General features: G+C 44.3%; 1 protein-coding gene across 2 annotated transcripts in view; it reads right to left on the reverse strand.

Annotated features, from left to right (window-relative positions):
- rasgrf2b (Ras protein-specific guanine nucleotide-releasing factor 2b) overlaps positions 1-24,465 on the reverse strand; it is a 141,590-nt gene that overhangs the window by 76,505 nt on the left and 40,620 nt on the right. For both annotated transcript variants that reach the window (XM_073067295.1, XM_073067303.1), the window contains exons 3-5: positions 16,577-16,724; positions 11,051-11,140; positions 1,294-1,547 (exon numbers count right to left, since the gene is read on the reverse strand). In XM_073067295.1, coding sequence (XP_072923396.1) covers positions 1,294-1,547; positions 11,051-11,140; positions 16,577-16,724 — 492 coding nt within the window. The remainder of the gene's footprint in view (positions 1-1,293; positions 1,548-11,050; positions 11,141-16,576; positions 16,725-24,465) is intronic.

Consider the following 24,465-nt stretch of genomic DNA (forward strand, 5'->3'; position numbering starts at 1 on the left):
TTGCTCTGGATTTCCAGCATCTGCAGAGTCTCTGGTGTACACAATTAGCTTCTGTTTTTTGGGTGCTAGCCTTGGTCGTAACTCCACCATGAACAGTCCCAAGCCTGGCTGCAATAGCAGTAGGGTTGGGCATGGGGCTGGCAAACCCATTCTATAAAAGCCCAGCACTACAGAAACGGCAGCAGAAGCACTAAAGTCCTTGCCCCTGGGAGAGGAAGCATCTTCGATGGGCTGCACCTTGAAAAAGAAAAAGAATGGCCTGGGATAAAGGACCCTGACAAGTTGCTTCCAGCAGCCTATGCCCCAGTAGGTTTGATGGGCTGAAGTAGAAGCAGCAGCCTTGGTTGTGTGGGTTGTCTGAGTCAAAAATTTATGGATTCTAATTTCCCTCCAGAAACATCCCCTTGGAACTGATGCTGATTAAAATAGTCTTACTAAACAACCATAATTTATATTCACAACAATAAATTAATGCTCTATAATCATCTGTCATCTGAATGCAAACCATGCACCTCTATTTCAAGTCTAGTATCCAATGCAATGTTGACCTGTATTTAACATCACTAAAATAAATCTATTCAGCATTTATGTAAGTGGGATGCTACGGTTTCCAAAGTTACAACAGATTACACATCTAAAGTTTTCCTTTAAAAACTATAGTAACACACATAAAATGCTGCAGGAACTCAGCAGGTCAAATAGCAATGCATGCAGAGGAATAAACAGTTGATATTTTGGGCAGACACTCTGCATCAGGACCTCATCAGGATCTTGGCCCGAAACATCGACTGTTCATTCCCCTCCAAAGATGCTGCATGACTTTTTGAGTTCCTCTAGTATTTTGTACAACGTTCTAAGTAAATTTATTATCAAAGTACGTACAGTAGATGTCTCTTCTTCATGCAGGCATTCACAGTAGAACAAAGAAATACAATGGAATCAATGAAACACTACTTTGTGTGTGCGTGTTGCTCTGGATTTCCAGCATCTGCAAAATCTCGTGCCTTTAAAAATTACAGTGGTCTGAAGACCACAAGCAACATGCACGTCTGACACCAATGTCCTGATGAAGGGTCTTGACCCAAAACGACATTCCTCTGCAGATGCTATCTGATCTGCTGAGTTCCTCCAGCCTGTTGTGTTTGTTACTCTGATATCAACACAAGGTACTGGCAGCACCCAAGATGACAATTTCAATATCAAAGCAACTGATAACCAATTCGTGAAGGAAGAAGAACATCAATTGAAATAATAAATGAAGTTAAACGTCGTCTGAGGCAAAGTGCCTAATACCTGTTGAGGAAGATGCTGCTGACGTCGTCGTGACTTATGGGCGGCTTCTTTGAGCTGGCAGCCATCCTCAGGGGCCGCAGGAAACAGTTGATGAGGACGTAGAGCTGCTGTACGTACTCAGCCTCTGCCTCAACCATATTGAAGACTATCTGATTCCGTTTCCTCATGCTCTCCGCGTGCGGGGAGCAGATGTAATCCTGAACAATCGTCTTCCATTTTCTTCGACACAGCCAGCCTCTCATGAAACTCTGAACCTGTAAGTTACAATGGTAAAGGAACAAAACAGAAGTATTGTTCGTAAATGTACACCTACACAGATTATTTTCCTGACAGCACAGACTGATACAGTGGCTTTATTTCACAGTGACTAATTATACAACATTTGCAACATCCCTGACTGGTGCTTGGCACTGTTACAGACGTAACATTATCCTGATTTTGTAACTCAAAGCATGAAGTGTGGAATTGGTGTAATCTCTTGTAATTGAATCAGAATCAGAATCACGTTTAATACCACTGGTACATGTCGTGACACCTGTTAACTTTGTGGCAGCAGCACAATGCAATACATGATAATAGGCATCCGATAGTCTCGAGAGAAAGTTTCCAGGGAGCAGGCCTGGGCAGGGTTTTATGGGAGATCGGCAGTTGCCCATGCTGCCAGTCTCCCCTCTCCATGCCACCGATGTTGTCCAAGGGAAGGGCAAGGGACGATACAGCTTGGCACCGGCGTCGCCACAGAGCAATGTGTGGTTAAGTGCCTCGCTCAAGGACACAACACGCTGCCTTAGCTGAGGCTCGAACTAGCGACCTTCAGATCACTAGATCAACACCTTAACCACATGGCCACGTGCCAACACACATAATATATTCTTAAAAAACTGAATTACAGTGAAATATATATATAAACAAAATGGTTAAATTAAATAAGCAATTATAAAACAGAAATAAAAAGTAGTGAGGTAGTGCTCATGAGTTCAATGTCCATTTACAAATCCAATGGCAGAGGGGAAGAAGCTGTTCCTGAATCGCTGAGTGTGTGCCTTCAGGCTTCTGCACCTCCTTCCTGATGGTAACAATGAGAAGAGGGCATGACCTGGGTGATGGGGGTCCTTAATGATGGACACTGACTTTTTTGAGGCACCATTCCTTGAAGATATAACAAACACAAAACGCTGGAGGAACTCAGCAGATCAGATAATATCTATACAGAGGAATGATGTTTTGGGCCAAAACCCTTCATCAGGACATTGATGTCAAACATGCACTTTGATTGTGGTCTTCAAACCACTAGGGGTGGCATGGTAGCATAGTGGTTAGCACAACACTTCACAGTACCAGTGATATGGGTTCAATTCACGCACTGCCAATAAGGAATTTGTATGTTCTCCTGATGGGTTTCCTTTGTTACAACTATATAGGATCCTAGTCAGACCCCACTTGGAATACTGTGCTCAGTTCTGGTCACCTCACTACAGGAAGGATGTGGAAACTATAGAAAGGGTGCAGGAGATTTACAAGGACGTTGACTGGATTGGGGAGCATGCCTTATGAATATAGGTTGAGTGAACTCGGCCTTTTCTCCTTGGAACGGCAGAGGATGCAAGGTGACCTGATAGAGCTGTATAAGATGATGAAAGTCATTGATTGTGTGTTATTAGCCAGAGGCTTTTTCCCAGGGCTGAAATGGCTAACACGAGGGGGCATAGTTTTAAGGTGTTTGGAAGTAGGTACAGAAAAGATGTCAGGGGTAAGTTTTTTTACAGAAAGAGTGGTGAGTTTGTGGGATGGGCTGCCGGCAATGGTGGTGGAGGTGGATACGATAGGGTCTTTTAAGAGACTCCTGGATAGGTGCATGGAGTTTAGAAAAATAGAGGCCTATGGGTAACCCTCGGTAATTTCTAAGTAAGTACATGTTCGGCAGAGCACTGTGGGCCGAAGGGCCTGTATTGTGCTGTAGGTTTTCGATTTTCTGTGTACTGGATACTGTGAAGGTTAGTGCCCATGATGGAGCTGACTAATTTTACAGCTTACTTCGATCCTATGCAGTAGCCCCACTGCCCATACCAGATGGTGATACAGCCAGTGTTGTGACGCTTTCATTAACAACTTTCCTTTCAATGCAAAGACACTGCCATCAGGAAATTTTAAAGATATATTTCCCAGATGTTGCAGGATTTACAAGGGGTGCCACGGTACCGTAGTGGTTAACAAGACACTATTAATCTCTGGGCGTCAGTTCTGGGAGTTCAGAGTTCAATCCTGACATTCCCAGTAAGGAGTCTCTGTACTCCAGTGGAATGCAAAGTTTTTCTCCTGGTTCTCCGGTTTCCATCCACAGTCAAAAGACGTACTGGATAGTTTAATTGGTGACTGTAGATTGATCTGTGATTTGGTTAGTGTTAAATCGGGGTTTGCTGAGCAGCATGGCTCAAAGGGACAAAGCACCCTTTCCTTGCCATATCCCTAGATAAATAAAGGAAAAAAATAAACTTCAAGGAACTCTGCACTTTTCTCCCCATATTAATTTCAGTCAGAGGAAACAGGCACCAGACACAACGTAGAAACAGGGAGCAGGTGACAATCAAATCTCTTTACTTCCTGACAACAGCACAGCAAAGTTTCTTTAAAAGAAATTAAAGCCACAGAATTATGATGAGATGATGGAGGCCATTCTGCCCACCATCGGGCTCTGGCTCCTTGACCCAACTGGACCATGTCAACAAAGATTCCCTTCTTAGTAATCCCAAGATATCTGATCAACCACTTCTTTTGGCAGCATATTACATATACTGACCACCCTCTGGGTGAAACTTGCCCTTCGGTTGTCTGTTAAAGCCCTCCCCTCTTGAACAACGCATTTCATATCTTATGAGACAGTGAGAATAAACCTGATTCTGATTTACTTTAGGATCAGAGATTAGGATTAGAGATCCTAACTGCACTCAGTTCTGGTGCAGGGTTTCATCTGGAAAACTGCTGCTGGTTAAATGGGCAAACACTTTCACTCCGAGTTAACTTGTAGCTTTTGGCCAAAGCTTTAGTTTGTGCCCCTGCCCCTTTTGTTGCAGCCTTATAGGGCATTGCTTAGACCACATTTTGAGTGTCATGAGCAGTGTTAGGCCCCTTATCTTAGAAAGGATGTGCTGGCATTGGAGAGGGTCCAGAGGAGGTTTACAAGAATGATCCCAGGAATGAAAGGGTTGGCGTATGAGGACCATTTGATGACTCTGGGCCTGTACTTGCTGGAATTTAGAAGAATGAGAGAGGGAATCTCAATGAAACATCAAATATTGAAAGGCCAAGATAAAGTGGATATGGAGAGGACGTTTCCCATAGTAGGGGAGTCTAGGACCAGAGAGCAGGGCCTCAGAATACAAGGATGTCCCTTTCGAACAGAGATGAGGAGGAATTTCTTTAACCACAGAGTGGTGAATCTGTGGAATTCATTGCCACTAATGGTTGTGGAGGCCGAGTCATTCAGTAAATTTAAAGCGTAGGTTGATAGGTTCTTGATTAATCAGGGCGTCAACGGTTAGAAGAAGAAGGCAGGACAACGGGGTTGAGATGGGTAATAAATCAGCCATGATGGAATGACAGAGAAGACTTAATGGGCCAAATGGCCTAATTATGCTCCTATGTCTTCGGGTCTTAATCACCCACCAATGTGAACAGATCCATCTGTTTCCCTCGACTAAAGCATTTGTGATCCTGTACTCTCTGATTAAACCTTCTGACAAGCTGCTTTGCTCAAAGAACTCAGATTCTCCGATTTAACCTTATAGCTGAATGTTCTACTTTTCCCTGAATATACAGGGAATAGAGCAATGTAGATTAGAGCCACAGAACAATACAGCATGCAAAGAGGCCCTTCAACCCAACCAGTCCACGCTGACTACAGTGCCCACCCAGCTGGTCCCAATTTTCTGCGTTTGCCCCATATCCCTCCAAGCCTCGTTTCCCCATCTACCTGTCCAAGTGCTTCTTAAATGATATTATTGTACCTGCCTCAACTACTTCCTCTGACAGCTCCTTCCATATTCTCACACTGCCCATGTGAAAATGTTGCCCCTCAGATCCCTTTTCAGTTTTTCATCTCTCACCCTAAATCTACCCTAAATCTTGTTTTCATCTCCCCACCTTCCCTCACAGGGAAAACTAACCACCCACCTTATCTCTGCTTGTCATAATTTTAATCAGCTCTTTAAGGCTGCTCCTCATTCTCCTACTTTCAAAGGAACAAGCCTGGCCAATCTCTCCCTACAACTCAGGCCCTGTAGTCTTTGCAACAGCCTTGTAAATCTGTTCTGTGCTCTTTCCAGTTTAACAACGTCTTTTCTATAACAGGGTGACCAAGAACTGTACACAGTACTCCAAGTGCAGTCTCACCAATAACTTATACGATTATAATATAATGTTCCATTGCCTCAACTCAAGTGTTCTGACTGATGCAGGCCAGAACGCCATCTACCTGTGACACTGCTTTCAATAAACTATGCACTGGTACCCCTAGGTCCCACTGTTCCACTACATAGATCTACCATCCACAAAATACATCCCTGACTGGCTTGACTTTCATTACGGATATAGATCATGACAGCACAGTACAGGCCCATTGGCCCAAAAAACTGTGCAGACCTTTTAACCTACTCTGGCTCTTCCCTCCCACATAGTCCTCCTTTTTTCCATCATCCATGTGCCTATCTAAGAGTTTCTTAAATGTCCCTAATTTACCTGCCTCTACCACCACTCCTGGCAAAGCGTTCCACATGCCCACCTCTCTGTGTAAAAAGCCTACCTCAAAATCCCCAGTATGCTTTCCTCCAATCATCTTACAATGCTTCCCCCTCGTATATATGATAATATATGAAATCTATTTTACGACACAGTCCCTACAATTATGCTGGGGATTCATGTACAAAAACTTGATGGCTTTTTTTATTTTGTTTATTTAGAGATACAGTATGGTAACAGGCTCTTCCTGCCCTGCAGGCCCACGTCTCCTAATTGCATCCACGTGACCAACTAACCGTAATCTTTGTCTGAAATTCTTTATTTTTCCTATTTTAAAGGAGCCAATTTCAAGGAGCTTGCCCATTACGTTTAACGATGCAGGGTGCAGCACAGATATTACTGAAGTGTAATATTAATAAACTGGAAAATGCATCTCTACAATTTAATCCATTAGATGGAGCTCTAGCCAATCTAGTGAAGAATTTTAGGCAACTGCAGAGCTCACTTGCATTTGTCGGGTAAAGCAGACTTCCCTCGTACCTGAAGTAACCAGATTAGTTGCAACAAACAACTGAAACACAAATGCTGTCGATAGAAAGATCAATGGAAATTAAGTTGTGCAGAGAACACAGGGAGGTGGCAACAAGACACAGGCAAGCTAAATGAGAGGGCAAAGATTGGGTAAATGGATTATGGTGGGGAAGTAGCATGGTGTTCATTTCAGAAAGAGAAAATTTAAAGAAAGATAATATTTAAATAGCCAGAGATGGTAGAATTCCGAGGTCTGGTTATTCCTCTTCATAGATGCTGCCGTGGAGTGTATAGGGTGTCCAGGGAGGTGAAGGGGCTTATCGTGTCCATTCTGGGGCAGCTCACTCAGCTCTCACCTGTAGCTTCAGATAGCTGATCGCATGCGACAGCAGCCACACCCTTCGACATGGACAGCTTCGACAGACGAGCTGAACCAAGTGAGGGTAGCGGGCGCATCTCAGAGACGGCGGGTGACCTAGAGACATGCCTGTCCTAGCATGCCAAGTCAGCTCCGGTAGACTGGGCCGATGAGATCTACAGTGAGATCCAACGGCCAGGAAGGCGGTTCGGTAACACTCAGGGCGTGACGAGGCACAGAAGGCGTCCTGGTCATCCATTGCAACCAAGGAAGACCCCAGTTTGTGATGCTTGTTTGTACCACTGGACCTAAACTTCTGAGGTCGAGAGAGTGGGACCGTGCCCCTTCTTTTAACATTTTTAAAACTCTCCCACACAGGTTTTTGATAAGATGGACAACCATCAGAACGTGCTGCTGGCCATTCTGAGTTCCTCCAGCATTTTGCGTGTGTTACTCTGGATTTCCAGCATCTGCAGAATCACTTCTGTTTGAGTGTGGGTGAGATAATTCCTCTTAAGAGAGAGAAGAAGTCGTTTTATTTCCTCTCTGAGGGCCATGAACCTTCTGAACTCTCTTTGTTAAGGTGCAGTGGAAGCAGTGATGTTGAATATTTATAAGATAGTTAGGTTATTAATAAGAAAGGTTAAGTGAGGGATGGTAGGAAAGAACTGTCATGGTAACAATCAGACCAGCCAGGATCTTACTGAATGATGGTGCAGACCGGCCCTTGTTGTTAATTTAAATATCCATATGCCTGTGAAGTCATTTCAACGTTCAAGGTTCAGGTTTATTTATTACATGTACATTGAAACTGATGCACCATCAATAACTCACTCTGAGACGTAAGAAGCAAGATATCGGCTTTTATTGACTGGAAGAATGAACAACACTACATCCTGGAGAATGAGGCTGGTCTCAGGCCTCAATCGCCTTTATACAGGGGTCTGTGGGAGGAGCCACAGGAGCAGTCCAGACAGGTATATGTAGTTCACCACAGAAACATACACTGAAATGGGCTGTTCACGTTAACACCCAGCCCGAGGAGCATTGGGTGCAACCCGCAAGTGTCCCACATTCTGGTGCCAACATACCACGCCAGCATGCTCAGCACAGCAATACCAAACGCAGGAAGCAACGAAACAACAACAGCAAGACAAGCCCCACTCCTCCCAGCCAGCCACCCACACATATGCACAGTTCATACGGTCCTTTTAGCCGGCCGGTGCCGTAGTGACATCTGCAGGTTCGGATCCGGCTGGCTCCTTACGCATTGCCATCCAAGCTGGGTTGAGTGTCGAGCTAGCAACTCGTCCTCGTAGCAGACAAAATGCTAAAGAAACAGCTAGGTTTGGCACCCGATGCCCCATGAGGCACAGAAAGGAACGACAACAACACGGTCCTTTAACCCTCGGGCAGGACTCCAGCGCTAGTGGATTCCAGTGGATTTTATAAAGCGATTATGCTCAAATTCTACTGGTATACACATCAGCACAGTTTGTCCTTCTTCCAGTGTTCCACCATGTTTATAGCAGATACACATTTTTACAGACCCTGCCCAGAAGGCGGCATGGCAAACCACTTCTGTAGAAAGATTTGCCAAGAACAATCATGGTCATGGAAAGATCATGATCACCCACCTCATACAACACAGCACATAGTGAATGAACACATTTTATGCTGATGGACCTTGTACATTTGGAAATAGAAATCAACCGTGAAGCATACTTGCATCAACAATTTAACCAAATGAAGAACTTGATGTATAAGAAGAGAAAGCTTTCTTAAAGTAGAGCCAAAAAGATTGGCTTTTGAATGGTCCATTTATCCAGTTACAGTGGAGTAACATTGTACAACTGTTCGAAGAGTTGGATCTCTTTAATGGAGCCAGGAGGGACTCAGACATTGACCATGTCTGAGATATTCAGGGTAAGAATCTCTTCATATTCGTGGTGGGCCCCCTGAAAAGGGGAAAGCAAAGATCTCCACACTTTGTTGCTGGTGGAAAAGTCCAAGCGATTAGTAGGCACCATCCCAGCACTGGCATGACTCAAGCCTTGGGCTGGATTGGTAGGGAAGCGATGGAACTTCCACATGGAAATGCCGATCCTGAACCTGCTTGAGCCCATCCTTGAGCTGGATTTGGCCAAGAAGTAATGGAAGTTCCACACTGAACTTCTGACCTTTCCTCCCACCAGTGCCAGAAACCTTGAGATTTCCACTCAAGCTGTAGGAATGAGAACATTCTGAATTCCTTGGCAGTGGTTCCATGACCACACTTGTCCATGGCCATCTCCCAGCACTTACACTCCCATCAAACAGCCAACTGCAGCCTGGGACACATACAGTTTTCCTCCATTATCTTCAGGATTACAGTGAGTATTGGCACCTCTTTAAGTTTTGCTGCCTTTACTTGAAAGCTTTTGAATTATTAAGTATTTGATCTTAATACACTCAGTGGCCACATTATTAGCTACCTCCTGTACCTAATACAGTGACCACTGAGTGGATGTTTGTGGTCTTCTGCTGTTGCAGTCTATCCAATTTAAGGTTTGATGTTTTGTTCATTCAGAGATGTTCTTCTGCACACTACTGTTGTAAAACATGGTTATTTGAGTTACTGTTGCCTTCCTGTCAACTTGAACTAGCCTGGCCATTCTCCTCTGGCCTCCCTCATTAACAACATGTTTTCGCCTACAGAACTACCACTCACTGTATGTTTTTTTGTTTATTGCACCATTCTCTGTAAACTCGAGATATTGTTGTGCATGCAAATCCCAGGAGATCGGCAGTTTCTGAGATACCAACAATCAATCTCCACTGTCAAGGTCACTTAGATCACATTTCTTCCTCATTTTGATGTTTGGTCTGAACAATAACTGAACCTCTTGACTATGCCTACGTGCTTTTATGCATTGAGTTGCTGCCACATGATTGGTTGATTAGATATTTGCATTAAGAAGCAGGTGTACAGGTGTGCCTAACAAAGAGGCCATTGAGTGTATGTAGGGTAATTTTTATTAGTTAGATTCGTGTTGAATATATTTGAATGCGTTATCACTTGTTAGCCTCAACAGTTGGCAAAGGAGTTTAGATTATCCACCAGATAAACGTCAATGGGAAAAGTACCCAGTCTTCTCTGCATCCGGATTATGCATGGAAAGACATGACGTAGAGCAGAACAGGGAGATCCCATTGAACAGAGAACATAGAACAGTCCACTGTGCTGTCCCACAAAGGGTTTTATAGAACTGCAATGTTACCTCTTGAACTCAATCCCCCCCCGTAATGAAGGCCAACACACCACATATCTTCTTAACCAGCCTATCAACTGCATGGCAACTTTAAGAGATCTATGAACATAGACCCCCAAGATCCCTCTCTCCTCCACACTGCTAAGAATCCCGTTAACCATTTACTCTGTGTTCAAATTCAACCTTCCAAAGTGAATCACTTCACACTTTTGCAGGTTGGACTCAACAGGACACTTCTCAGCCCAGCTCCACCTGTTGATAATGTCACACCGGTAACAACCTTCTACGGTATCTAAAACACCACCAGTCTCTGTGTCAGTAGCGTCCTGGCTAGTCTGGCTGTTACTGTCACTGCATTTTCCTACCTTTGCAATGAGCTTTTCCGGGCCAGAGAGTGTTGGGCTCCAAGGACTTTTTAGAGCACCTGAATTGGTTAATTGTTGTTTAATGAGAGTTATTAATCATTTTGAGCTCCCAGTGTTTTTCTCAAGTGACTCAGTCTTTATAATCCAGTCTCCTGGTGCTTTCTGTTTAAGCTTGTTAAGTTTATTTTGATAAACTCTGGTATTACGTGTAACTTGGATTATTTAAGTAGACGCCTGATTAGCACTAATCGCGGGGTCCTGGTTTTGAGAATGTTACTTCTCCCAGAATCATTCAACCGAGCCACTGCTGTTATTTTTGAATTATTATGTATAAACGCTCATTACCACTCTGTATCAGTCTGTCTTTCCTCTGCACTTGGGTTCCGATATTGCCAACGCACCTTCCTTCATTCTGCCAGCAGATGACGTGTATTTTTTGAGGTGATTGAGTTGCAGTGATAGTGTTCTGGTTTTAACAGAAATCTATGCAATAGTAACTTCATTCAATATTATATCACCTTTTTAATTTTTTTAATATCCGGGTCTTCTTCCTCAGGATATCCTTGGTATGGCCGCATCCGTTCCTTAGTCTTTTTCACAGCGACAATCTTAGAAACAAAAGAGAAATAATCATAATAACAGAGAGCATGATTCCCAGATAAATTCACAAGCTGCCTTGATCAGATTGACACTGACTGCTTGGTTCATTATAACTGTAATTTCTCAAAAGATCTGAAAACCGTACTTATCCTGTGTTATTACTGCTCATTCACCCCCACATTTAGACTAGAACAAAGCTCTTATACTATTAAAATAACACAGTTAACTAACATTGGGATTAAAGAGCATTTTATGCATTGTTAAAGCACAAAATACTGGATGAACTCAGCAGGTTGGGCAGTGCCTACAGAGGGAAATGGACCGTCAGTGTTCCAGGTTGAGACATTTCACCTGGTTTGCAAAGAAAGAGAGGAGGTAGCCAGTAAAAATCAGTGGAGAAGTGGAGTACGAGCCAGTGAGTGGAGTCAAGTGAGGGGGTTGATAGGCAGATGAGGGAAGGGGAGAGCGGGAGTGTTGTAAAAAGCTGAGAGATGATAGGTGGAATTGACAAAGGGCTGAAGAAGATGGAATCTGATAGGAGAGGACAGTGGCCCGTGGAAAAAAGGGAAGGAAGTGAGGAGGGGAACTCAAGGGAGGAATGTGTAGGTGATGGGCAGATCAAGAGGGTGGGGAGGGAAGAGAGAAGGGGTGATAGGGCTGGTGAAATGAGCTGTAAGTACCTGTAAGAAAATGAATCTCAATGTATACATGGTAACGTATATGTACTGTGATCATAAATTTTTACTGATTACCAGATGCTGGGGAAATCGATCAATATTCATGCCATATACAGCAACTACCTATCGCCTGCCAGATCTTGCTCATATCTTCATATTGCCTCACTCCCCTGTTGCTTTCCAGTCCTGATGACGTGTCTCAAACTGAATCGTCAACTGTTTATTCCCCTCCATAGATGCTGCCTGACCTGCTGAGTTCCTCCAACATTTTGTGTGTGTTGCTCTGGATTTCCAGCCCCTGCAAAATCTGCTGTGAGATCTTGTGCTCTGTGAAATTGTTTTAATAAAAAGTGAGCAATCCATCATCTTCAGTAAAGGATTAATAAAACATTATTGTTCTTTTAGTTACTCATAAACTTTGCCAAGGCCACTTGTCTGTGCCAGGTTCTAACTACCCTCAACTAGATGGCCGTCAGATGTCATCTTCAACTTCGCCAACAAATTGATGAGGGAGGACTTCTCGGTTCCATACGCCAATACCAATGAAGGAATGATGATATCATTTCAAGTCTGGGTGTATATGACTTGGAAATTACTGCTATGGATCCACTTTCCTTCTTTTCACACTTGGAGTATTGGGTGCAGTTTTTGTCTCCCTGTTATAGGACGTACATTGAGAGGGCACAGGAGAGATTAGCAAGGATGCTTCCTGGACAAAAGGGCCTGAGTTATAGGGAGAAGTTGGCCACACTAGATCTCTAAAGCACTGGAGAATGAGGGTGACCTCATAGAAGCATATAAAATACTGAGGAGTATGGAAACAATCATAGGTTTTCCCCAGGGTTGGAGAGTCCAAAGTGAGAGGGCACTGATACAAGATGTGGAGAGATCGAAGAGACCTGAGAGGTAATTTCCTTACACAGAGGGTACTGAGTACCTGGAATGAGCTGCTAGAGAAAGTGGTCAAGGTGGGTACAATTGCAACATTTAAGAGGCATTTGAGTAGGTACATGGAGGGGAAACGGTTGTAGGGTTAAGGGCCGAATGCAGGCATCTGGAATGAGTAGGGAGGGTGGTCAGCTCAGACCAGTTGGGCCAAAGGGCCTGTTTCCATGCTGCATTACTCCATGACTCTGTGAGATGGTCGGTTTGCCAGCTGGTATCAAATACATTGGTGAGATTAGCAACACGAGATGAAAAATACTTCAATTTTTATTAAATAGCTGGCTAGCTTTTTCACACAGAGGATGATGTGTATATAGAAGTTCATAAAATGATGAGGGGTAGGGATATGGGTGGACACTCGTAGTTTTTCCGCAGGCCTGGGGAGTCCAAAGCGAGAGGGCACGGATACAAGATAGGTGGAGAGTTTGAAGGGACCTGAGAGGTAACTTCTTCACACAGAGGGTAGTGAGTACTTGCAATGAGAGCTGCCAGAGGAAGTGATTGAGGCAGAGGCAAAAGTACCTTTAGGAAGCATTTGGATGGGTACACGGAGGGGTGGGGCTTAGATGGTTATGGGCTGAATGCAGAAAATTGGGTCTAACCGGGTGGACACCGTGGTCAGCCTGGACTCGATGGCCCAAAAGGCCTGTAACCATACCATATTGCTCTATGTCTCTTTGCAAACCATCTGATCCATCTGAAATTGATCAAGTTCAACAAATGTTTCAGGGATGGAGGCGGCACAGTGGTGTGGCTGTTAGCATAACACTAGTACAACAGTAGCTGTAAGATCAGGGTTCAATTCCCACCACTGTCTGTAAGGAGTCTATACGTCGTCCCCATGACTACACTGGTAAGTAAGTTGTGGGCATTCTATGTTGGTGCTGGAAGCCTGGTGACATTTGCAGGCTGCCCACTGCAATCCTCACTAGTTTGATTTGATGTAAATGACTCATTTTACATAATATGCTTCGATGTACATGTAACAAATAAAACTAATATCCTTCTTTCTCTCAATGAAATATGGAAGTGCAGGAGGGCCTCTGTGATATGTGTGCTGTGAGACAGAGGTGTTACTTGCAGCAGAATTTATGCCATTACTCAGTGTTAGATTGCTTAGATAGATTAGCTCAGAGATTAGCTTTATTTGTCTCATGGTTATCGAAACAGACAGTGAAACGTGTCATACGTGTTAACGAACAAGATAGTCGGAGGATATGCTGGGGGCAGCCCACAAGTGTCTCCATGCTTCTGACGCCAACATAGCGTGCCCACAACCCACCAACTCGAACTCCGCTGCCTTTGGGCGATGGGAGGAAACGGAAGCACCTGGAGGAAGCCGTGCGGTCACGGGAAGAGCGCACTAACTCTTTTCAGATAGCGATGGCAACTGCACGCCCATCGCTGGCCCTGTAAGGCGTTGCACTAACCGCTACGCTACCACGTCTCCTGGTCTACGTTACTGTGCCGCCAGTGGACAGCGGAGAATAAGGGAAAAGTAAGTGAGAGGCTATGACAGAGGCTGATACGCGTGTTTGAAACTCTGCAAAGTGATTGAGGGGGAAAAGGGTTGCACACCTGGACTTAACTCACATGTATCTCTATGAACAATGGCATCAATTAATGAAAATTTGGTACGGTAGGAGCATTTAAATTGAACTACTTCAGTGGAACGTCTAACCAGCATGGCTAGTTTTGATGTATAACTCTGTAACCAATGCAAATATCATTAGAATTTTCTAAACATACTGTTTGTGTTCTACATCATATCAATATTTTCATCTAATCAATCCCATTTTCCATAGCAGCTGAAAATAGTGTATAATATTTCCAGTTTTAAAAACCCAAGCATACAATTTGAATTGCAAAATCTATACTGTCCTTTTACCAACTGACCTCCAATTGATTTTTGGACTTTACCATTACTGTTTACCCAGATTCATGTCAGGATTCTAAACAAATTATTAATCCGAATGATTCATTGCTTTTATTCGTTCTAAAGATCAGAGTCAATCTTTCAACATAAAAGCAGCCCATTTACATTGTAATACATCGAGCAAAGAGCATAGAACACAACAGCTCAGTCCATGATGTTGTGTTGACATTTTATCTCTCTCTCCCTTTCTTTCTCTCTCTCTCTCTTCCTTTTTCACACACACACACACACACACACACACACACACACACACACACACACACACACACACACACACACACACACACACACACACACACACACACACACACACGATCCTCGAGTCAGGTGCACTCGAATAACCTTCACTTCAGATTGTAACATCGCAACAGCATTCTGTTGGTCTCCCCCTCACTGTGGAAGGGGTGAAACCTCTCTCTCTGAGAGAGAGAGCATGTGGCATGTCAAATTGTTGGGTGAACAATGGTTCTTGTTGGACTGCAGGTCATGGTCTCTCCTTGGGGCCTTTGCTGTTGCTTGGTGGGTGGTGGGTGCTGAATCTTCCTGCTCGAACAAGCGGGGAGAGGGTGAGAGAGAGGGTAGATGCATTGCTGCTGCTTGTGTGTGGGAGGGGGTGGGGGGCACTGTTTTTCTACCATTCATTCTTTGTGGTTTTCATCTGTTTTGTGGATGTCTGTGAAGAGTAAGAATTTCAGGTTGTATACTGTATACACTCTCTGATATTAAATGGAACCATCGAATGCCCATTAAACGTCTTTCCTGTTTTCCTTGTTCTGTTGATAATTATTGAGTTTGTTCATGTGTCCTCATTTATTTAAGTTTGATTATTGACATTTATTCATGTGACTGTTCTGCTAATTGTTGATTGCTCTTTGCTCTACTGTCTTGTAAATTGTGGGTTGCTATTATATTGTCTGTTATGGTGTTTTCCTGTGTTGTATGCTTGACACTGAACCACAGTCAATTCTGGTACGTTACACACACTGGCAATAAAGTGACTCTGATTCTGATCAAAGACCTGCCTCCACACATGATCATCTTCTCAGTCTTGGGTCTTTTCGAATTTCTCCACAATTCCTACTTGTTTGTAACCTGGTAACTGTGTGATCTCTGCTGACCTCAGAGATTGACCTCAGCTTTGTTTTTCCAAGAGAAAAGGAGAGCCAAGTGAATCAAGCTCTTAGCCCGGACACTTGCTGAATATTCAGTTGAACCCAACCCACTCTCCAGGCCATTACTGGAATGGTTTAACAATGTCACAAATACTGGGGTCAAAGTTACCTTATCATGTGTTAACAAGTATTACCTCGAGATTCATTTTCTTGCAATCATTTACAGGAAAAATAAAGTAGTACAATAGAACTTATATTTTTTAAAACCTATACATAAGCAAAAAGTGACAAACAACCAAAGTACAAAAGAAGACAAACTCTGCGAAATGAGAAAAACGAGCTCTAAAGAGTCCTTAAAAGTGCATCTGTAGGTTGTGGAATTAGTTCAGAATTGTGATTAGTGCCATTATCCATGCCAGCTCAGGAGCCTGATTGTTGTAAGGTAATAATTGTTCCTGACCCTGGTGGTGAGGGTCCTAGGGCTCCTGTCCCTCCTGCCTGATGGTAGTAGTGAGAAAAGAGCATGGCCTGGATGAGGTGCTATGATGATGGGTGTGCTCAGTGGTGGGGAGGGCTTTGCCTGTGATGGACTGGGCTGTATCTACCACTTTCTATAGTGTTAGTCCGTGAGTTATAGTGGCCATGTAGTAAAGTCACTGTCTCTGTCACACAGTAAATCAGAGTAAAGCAAAGTGGAGGAGGAAATAAAACCCTCCATCTATATTTTCATTTCTAGCCATCCATCAGAAATTTTACATTGTTCAGACCACTGACCTCAGCCTTCAATCGCTCAATTTCAGTGTCTTGATCTTCAAGTTGCTGTCGGAGTTGGTGGGCTGCAATTTTCTCTGTTTCCGCTATCTGAACCAAGTGTATATACTTCTGCATCAGAATCTCCCGCTCAATTAAAATATCGCAGTAACTAGGAGAAAACAGGAAGAATGAATGAATGCAAGGCCCCTTGGAAAGTGTGCTTCACTCATCTGGATCTGGTGATATTGATCCAGAGACTCTTCCGAAATCAAGACTCAAGCACAGAGCGGTGTGGTTACAGTCATTTCATTAAATGAACAAAGAAAGCGGGAGCAAAGAAAAAGAAGCCATGGTCATCTCATACTCAGACAAGAGATGACACCCCAGGTTAGTCTATAAAATAGCCAGATTCAAGTGGTGTGACACCTGCTGCAGAAAAACAGAATTTCTCGAAAATACAAACTACTATAATGACAAGGAAATTTTCTGATCAATTATACATATTGTTTATAGGTGATGCTGGGTGGCAGGATGGAGATATGTCTCTATAAAGGAAATGGAAGGCGCTCCTTCCCTTCACCAGCCTGCAGGTCACCCTTGGGCAAGGTGTAGCACTTGCTTAGACCCCCGCCCACTCGATCAGGATCACATGAAACCATGGGAGCAGGTGGTGGATGGTCGTACGAGCAGCTGGTGCATATCACGTCCTGGTTATGCGACCACTGACACCAGGCAATGTCTGAAGAGTATTGATAATACTTGTAAAGTCTTGTGAAGACTCTGCCCAGAAGAAGGCAATGGCAAGCCACTTCTGTAGAAAATTTGCCAAGAACAATCATAGTCACAGAAAGACCACGATCGCCCACGTCACACAACATAGCACATAATGAATGAATGAATGATTATATTAAAAAATAAAAGCAATCATAAGAAAGTTAAACTACAAGAAAAATAATAATTGTACCACCTAATCAAGCTTTACCAAGAGGGATTTCACGCAGATCGGCAGCGGTTATTTAAAAAGGAAGCTTCAAGAGGGTTAGTCCATTGTACGTGGCCTATCAGCAGCTATAACCAAAACACCAATCATGAGTAAAATAGCAGGGAAGGTTCAGGCATAAAAGGGAGACACTGCCTAGCGGAGCGGTCATCGACGGAGTGAGCCGAGGCAGAGTAGTAGGGCTTTGGCGATAACGGGTGGAGGCGAAGTAAGTTACCTGTGAGGAATAGAAAGAGGAAGTATGTCTGTGAGGCCGGGGTTCTGTACTGGGTGTCAGATGTGGGAAGTCTGGGAGACTCCCAGCCTCCTGGACGGCCACATCTGCACCAGGTGTGTCGAGCTGCAACTCCTTAGAGACCACGTTAGGGAACTGGAGTTGCAGCTCGATGACCTTCGTCTGGTCAGGGAGAGTGAGGAGGTGATAGAGAAGAGCTATAGGCAAGTAGTCACACCGGGGCTACGGGAGACAGATAAGTGGGTAACAGTCAGGAGAGGGAAGGGCAGCAGTCAGATACTAGGGAGTACCCCAGTGGCTGACCCCTTAACATTAAGTACTCCTGTTTGAGTACTGTTGGGGGGGGGGGAATGGCCTACTTGGGGGAAGTAACAGTGGCATGCCTCTGGCACAGAGTCTGGCCCTGTGGCTCAGAAGGGTAGGGAAAGGAAGAGGAAGGCAGCAGTAATAGGGGACTCTATAGTTAAGGGGTCAGACAGGCGATTCTGTGGATATAGGAAAGAAACGAGGATGGCAGTTTGCCTCCCAGGTGCCAGGGTCCGGGATGTTTCTGATTGCATCCATGATATCCTGAAGTGGGAAGTTGAACAGTCAGAAGTCATGGTACTTATTGGTACTAACAAAATAGGTAGGAAAAGGGAGGAGGTCCTGAAAACAGACTACAAAGAGTTAGGAAGGAAGTTGAGAAGCAGGACCTCAAAGGTAGTAATCTCTGGATTACTGCCTGTGCCACGTGACAGTGAGAATAGGAATAGAGTGAGGTGGAGGATAAATGCCTGGCTGAAGAATTGGAGCAGGGCGCAGGGATTCAGATTTCTGGATCATTGGAACCTCCTCTGGGGCAGGTGTGACCTGTACAAAAAGGATGGGTTGCACTTGAATCTGAGGGGGACCAATATCCTGGCGGGGAGGTTTGCTAAGGCTACTGGGGAGAGCTTGAACTAGAATTGCTGGGGGGGGGGGGGGGGGGTGGGAACCGAACTGAAGAGACGGAGGAAGGGGCAGTTGAATCACATACAGAGAAAGCTCGGAGACAATGCAAGAGGGAGGATAGGCAGGTAATAGAGAAGGGATGCACTCAGACTGATGGTTTGAGATGTGTTTTTTTTTAATGCAAGAAACATCATGAACAGAGCTTAGAGCATGGATCAATAATTGGAGCTATGATGTTATGGCCATTACAGAGATTTGGATGGTGCAGGGGCAGGAATGGCTACTTCAAGTGCCAGGCTTTAGATGTTTCAGAAAGGACAGGGAGGGAGACAAAAGAAGTGGGGGCGTGGCACTGCCGATCAGAGATAGTGTCACAGCTGCAGAAAAGAAGGAAGTCATGAAGAGATTGTCTACTGAGTCTCTGCATGTGGAAGTTAGAAACAGGAAGGGGTCAATATCTCTACAGGGTGTTTTTTATAGACCACCCAATAGTAACAGCAGGAGCAGATAGGGAGACAGATTCTGGAAAAGTGTAGTAACAACAAGGTGTTGTGATGGGAGATTTTAATTTCCCAAATATTGATTGGCATCTCCCTAGAGCAAGGAGGGGTTTAGATGGGGTGGAGTTTGTTAGGTGTGTTCAGGAAGGTTTCCTGACACAATATGTAGATAAGCCTACAAGAGGACAGGCTGTACTTGACCTGGTATTGGGAAATGAACCTGGTCAGGTGTCAGGTCTCTCAGTGGGAGAGTATTTTGGAGATAGTGATCACAATTTTATTTCCTTTACCATAGCATTGGAGAGCGATAGGAACAGACAAGTTTGTAAAGCAAAAATGTGTATGGAACCGGAGGAGATAGCTGAGGTACTTAATGAATACTTTGCTCCAGTATTCACTACGGAAAAGGATCTTGGTGATTGTAGGGATGACTTACAGCGTATTGAAAAGCTTGAGCATATAAACATTAAGAAAGAGGATGTGCTGGAACTTTTGGAAAGCATCAAGTTGGATAAGTCTCCGGGACCAGACAAGATGTACCCCAGGCTAGTGTGGGAGGAGAGGGAGGAGATTGCTGAGCCTCTGGTGATGATCTTTGCATCATCAATGGGGAGGTTCCGGAGGATTGGAGGGTTGCAGATGTTGTTCCCTTATTCAAGAAGAGGAGTACAGATAGCCCAGGTAATTATAGACCAGTGAGTCTTACTTCAGTGGTTGGTAAGTTGATGGAAAAGATCCTGAGAGGCAGGATTTATGAACATTTGGAGAGATATAGTATGATTAGGAATAGTCAGCATGGCTTTATCAAAGGCAGGTCATGCCTTACAAGCCTGATTGAATTTTTTGAGGATTTGACTAAATACATTGATGAAGGTAGAGCAGTAGATGTAGCGTACATGGATTTCAGCAAGGCATTTGATAAGGTACCCCATGCAAGGCTTATTGTGAATGTAAGGAGGCATGGGATCCAAGGGGACCTTGCTTTGTGGATCCAGAATTGGCTTGCCCACAGAAGGCAAAGAGGTCATACTCTGCATGGTGGTCAGTGACCAGTGGTGTGCCTCAGGGATCTGTTCTGGGACCCCTTCTCTTCGTGATTTTTATAAATGACCTGGATGAGGAAGTGGAGGGATGGATCAGTAAATTTGCTGACGACACAAAGGTAGGAGGTGTTGTGGATAGTGTGGAGGACTGTCAGAGGTTACAGCGGGACATTGATTGGATGCAAAACTGGGCTGAGAAGTGGCAGATGGAGTTCAACCCAGATAAGTGTGAGGTGGTTTATTTTGGTAGGTCAAATATGATGGCAGAATATAGTATTCATGGTAAGATTCATGGCATTGTGGAGGATCAGAGGGATCTTGGGGTCTGAGTCTATAGGACGCTCAAAGCAGCTGCGCAGGTTGACTCTGTGGTTCAGAAGGCGTACAGTGTATTGGCCTTCATCAACCGTGGAATTGAATTTAGGAGCCAAGAGGTAATGTTACAGCTATATAGGACCCCACCTGGAGTACTGTTCTGTTCTGGTCACCTCACTACAAGAAGGATGTGGAAACTGTTGAAAGGGTGCAGAGGAGATTTACAAGGATGTTGCCTGGATTGGGGAATATGCCTTAGGAGAATAGGTTGGGTGAACTTGGCCTTTTCTCCTTTGAGCGATGGAGGATGTGAGGTGTCCTGATAGAGGTGTGTAAGATGATGAGAGGCATTGAATAGTGAATAGTCAGAGGCTTTTTCCCTGGGCTGAAATGGCTAACACAAGAGGGCATAGTTTTAAGGTGCTTGGAAGTAGGTACAGAGGAGATGTCAGGGGTAAAAAAATTTTATGCAGAGAGTGGTGAGTGTGTGGAATGGGCTGCTGGTGACGGTGGTGGAGGTGGATATGATAGGGTCTTTTAAGAGACTCCTGGACAGGTACATGGAGCTTAGAAAAATAGAGGGCTATGGGTAACCCTAGGTAATTTCTAAAGTAAGTACATGTTCGGCACAGCACTGTGGGCCAAAGGGCCTGTATTGTGCTCTAGGTTTTCTATGCTTCTCTGGTAATCCAACAACCCATGTCCTACTGTGCACAAAGTCAACTGGGCTTTGAAACATTAAACCACAAACAGCTAAAAGAAAACTGTTCGTTGGAGAGAATATCCGGAAATAAGGCACCTGCTTTGCATTACCCCATGCTCTCATACATCCAAGAGCTGGCATTTACTAAATCTGGAATAGCGCTGAAACAAAAGCAAAAAATATAAAATTAACTCTCTCCTTAAAACCACAAGATAGCCTGCAGATGCTGGAAATCTTGAGCAGCGCCCACAAAATTCCTCCAGCACTTTGTATGTGTCCCTATCCATAAAAAAAAGATAGATTTTATGTCACAGAAAAGGTTTCTGTCCTAGAAGGGTGTTAGGCACAAAACCTTGACCATTCTTGCACTTGTATCAAGTTTCAAGATGGAAACAGAGCCATAGAGCATGACAGCACAGAAACAGGCCATTTGGGCCATCAAATCTATGTGAACCCTCAGGAACCCATTACTCTAAACCTACAATTTCCATTCATGCCATACGCCCATGTGATATCGTACAGGATTTTGCCATTCCTTCCTGATCATCAGAAGCCAGATTACGCAGACCATTTATTCTGAAACCTTGTATCGGTGATAAATTATCCAAACAATGGGGCATACACAATGCAGAAGCCTCATTTCAGTAGGAGATTGAACACTGTTAATTTTGTGTGACATTTTAGAACATGCATCAAATCTTCCCTCACATTGTCGTTAGAAGCAGCCAACAAGGCTCCTGTTGACAGTGATTTCATCACATGTGACACTTGGTTTAGTTAAATGTCACTTCAATCAACAAACATGGTAAGGAACAAGATCCTTAATAAATATTGCAATAAATCCTTCTACATTTCTCTGACAGGACTTATCTGAGTTACAGGTGCCCCTGTACAAAAACAGGAGCAAAATTTAAATCCATACTTTAGAAATACAGGTTTTTGAGTCCCGATTCACCTGCATACGCAGACGTTTCATCCCCATTCTGTAAGTATTCTGTTCTTGGAATCAACCAGTCATATTTGCCTCTAAGTCTTATGTTTGCATAGCAGTTGGTGCAGTCGCTTTACTGCACCAGTGATCTCTGATGAGGGTTCGAATCCCGCCACGGTCTGTGAGGAGTTTGTATGCTCTCCCGTGACCACGCGTGGTTTCCTCCCACTCTCCAAAGACAGACGGGTTAGTAAGGATAAGTATGTTGTGGGCGTGCTATGTCGGCATCGAAAGCACGGTGACACTTGTGAGCTGCCCGAGCACATTTGTGTCATTGACACAATGTACAGCGCTGTGCAAACTCTCAGGCACATTCTGCATATGTAACTAGGGTGCCTAAGATTCTTGCACACTGCTGTAGTAATTTTATGTACTGCACTGTATTGTTGCCATTAAAGAAAACTAATTTTGTGACATATGTGAGTAATGATAAACATGATTCTCATGTGGACTGAGAGTGGGAAGGGGGCAGGGAGAGGGGAATGATGGTTGGGAAAAGGGGAAGGGAGCAGGAAGCACCAGAGAGACATCCTGTAATGATCTATAAACCAACTGCTTGGAATCAAATGACCTTGCAGGGTGTCAGGGCTGGTTGAGACCCCCACCCTTGGCACTTCTTCTCTGCCACCTGTCCCACACCCTTCCTGTGGTGATCCAACCTCGCCAGTCCAACATCCTTTGCTCCCACCAGATTTGCAAACACATTCTCCACTCCACACTGACAAATACAACACTGTGCAAATGTCTTAGGTACCCTAGCTTAATATATGTGCCTAAGACTTTTGCACAGTACTGTATGTTTTGATATACATGTGACAAATGAAGCTAATCTCTTCCCAATAGAAATAAACTTGCATATGCCCTTCCCTGTCTGCTTACATGATGTAATAAAGAAATTGTGTATTTGTTCACTCCCAACCACCACACAGGTCTCATCATGCTCATAGTATTACACAGTTTACCTTGTAACTTGTGACATAAATGCACCTTATGCTAAAAATCATCATTACATGCCATCACCTTATGCTAAATTACATCATTACGTCATGGCTGATCTATTATATTATTTATTTTCCTGCTTTCTCCCCATTACCTTTGCACCTTATGCTAAATGTAATTCACATGGAATATATTTTATTATTTGTTTATTTATTTGCAGTAATATTACTGTGTGTGTGTGTGGGTGGTATGTGTGAGTGTGAGAGTGTGTATTGGTGTGTGTGTGTGTGTGTGTTGGTGTGTGTATGCGGTGTGTGAGTGTGTGTGTGTTGGTGTGTGTGTGAGTGTGTTTGTTTCTGTGTGTGTGGTGTGTGAGTGTGTGTGTGTGTGGGTGTGTGAGTGTGTGTATGTGTGTGTTGGTGTGTGTGTGTGGTGTGGTGTGTGTGTGAGTGTGTGTGTTGGTGTGTGTGCGTGTGTGAGTGTGTGTGTGTGTTGGTGTGTGTGTGAGTGTGTTTGTTTCTGTGTGTGTGGTGTGTGAGAGTGTGTGTGGGTGTGTGAGTGTGTGTATGTGTGTGTTGGTGTGTGTGAGTGTGTGGGTGTGTGAGTGTGTGTGTGTGTGGTGTGGTGTGTGTGTGAGTGTGTGTGTTGGTGTGTGTGTGGTGTGTGAGAGTGTGTGTGTGTGGTGTGTGAGAGTGTGTGTGTGTGTGGTGTGTGCGTGTGTGAGTGTGTGTGTGTGTGTGTGTGTGTGGTGTGTGCGTGTGTGAGTGTGTGTGTGTGTGTGTTGGTGTGTGTGTGAGTGTGTTTGTTTCTGTGTGTGTGGTGTGTGAGAGTGTGTGTGTGTGTGTGGGTGTGTGAGTGTGTGTATGTGTGTGTTGGTGTGTGTGTGTGTGTGGTGTGGTGTGTGTGTGAGTGTGTGTGTTGGTGTGTGTGTGGTGTGTGAGAGTGTGTGTGTGTGTGTGTTGGTGTGTGTGTGAGTGTGTTTGTTTCTGTGTGTGTGGTGTGGTGTGTGTGTGTGAGAGAGTGTGTGTCTGTGTTGGTGTGTGTGAGTGTGTGTGTGTGGTGTGTGTGAGTGTGACTGTGTGTGTGTGAGAGAGTGTGAGAGTGTGTGTGTGTGTTGGTGTGGTGGGTGTGTGTGTGTGTGAGTGTGTGTGTGTGAATGTGTGTGTGTGTGTTGGTGTGTGTGTGTGTGTGTGGTGTGGTGGGTGTGTGTGTGTGAGTGTGTGGGTGTGTGAGTGTGTGTGTTGGTGTGTG

The sequence above is a fragment of the Hemitrygon akajei genome, chromosome 2 (genome assembly GCF_048418815.1).
Source record: "Hemitrygon akajei chromosome 2, sHemAka1.3, whole genome shotgun sequence".
NCBI classification, from domain to species: Eukaryota; Metazoa; Chordata; class Chondrichthyes; order Myliobatiformes; family Dasyatidae; genus Hemitrygon; species Hemitrygon akajei.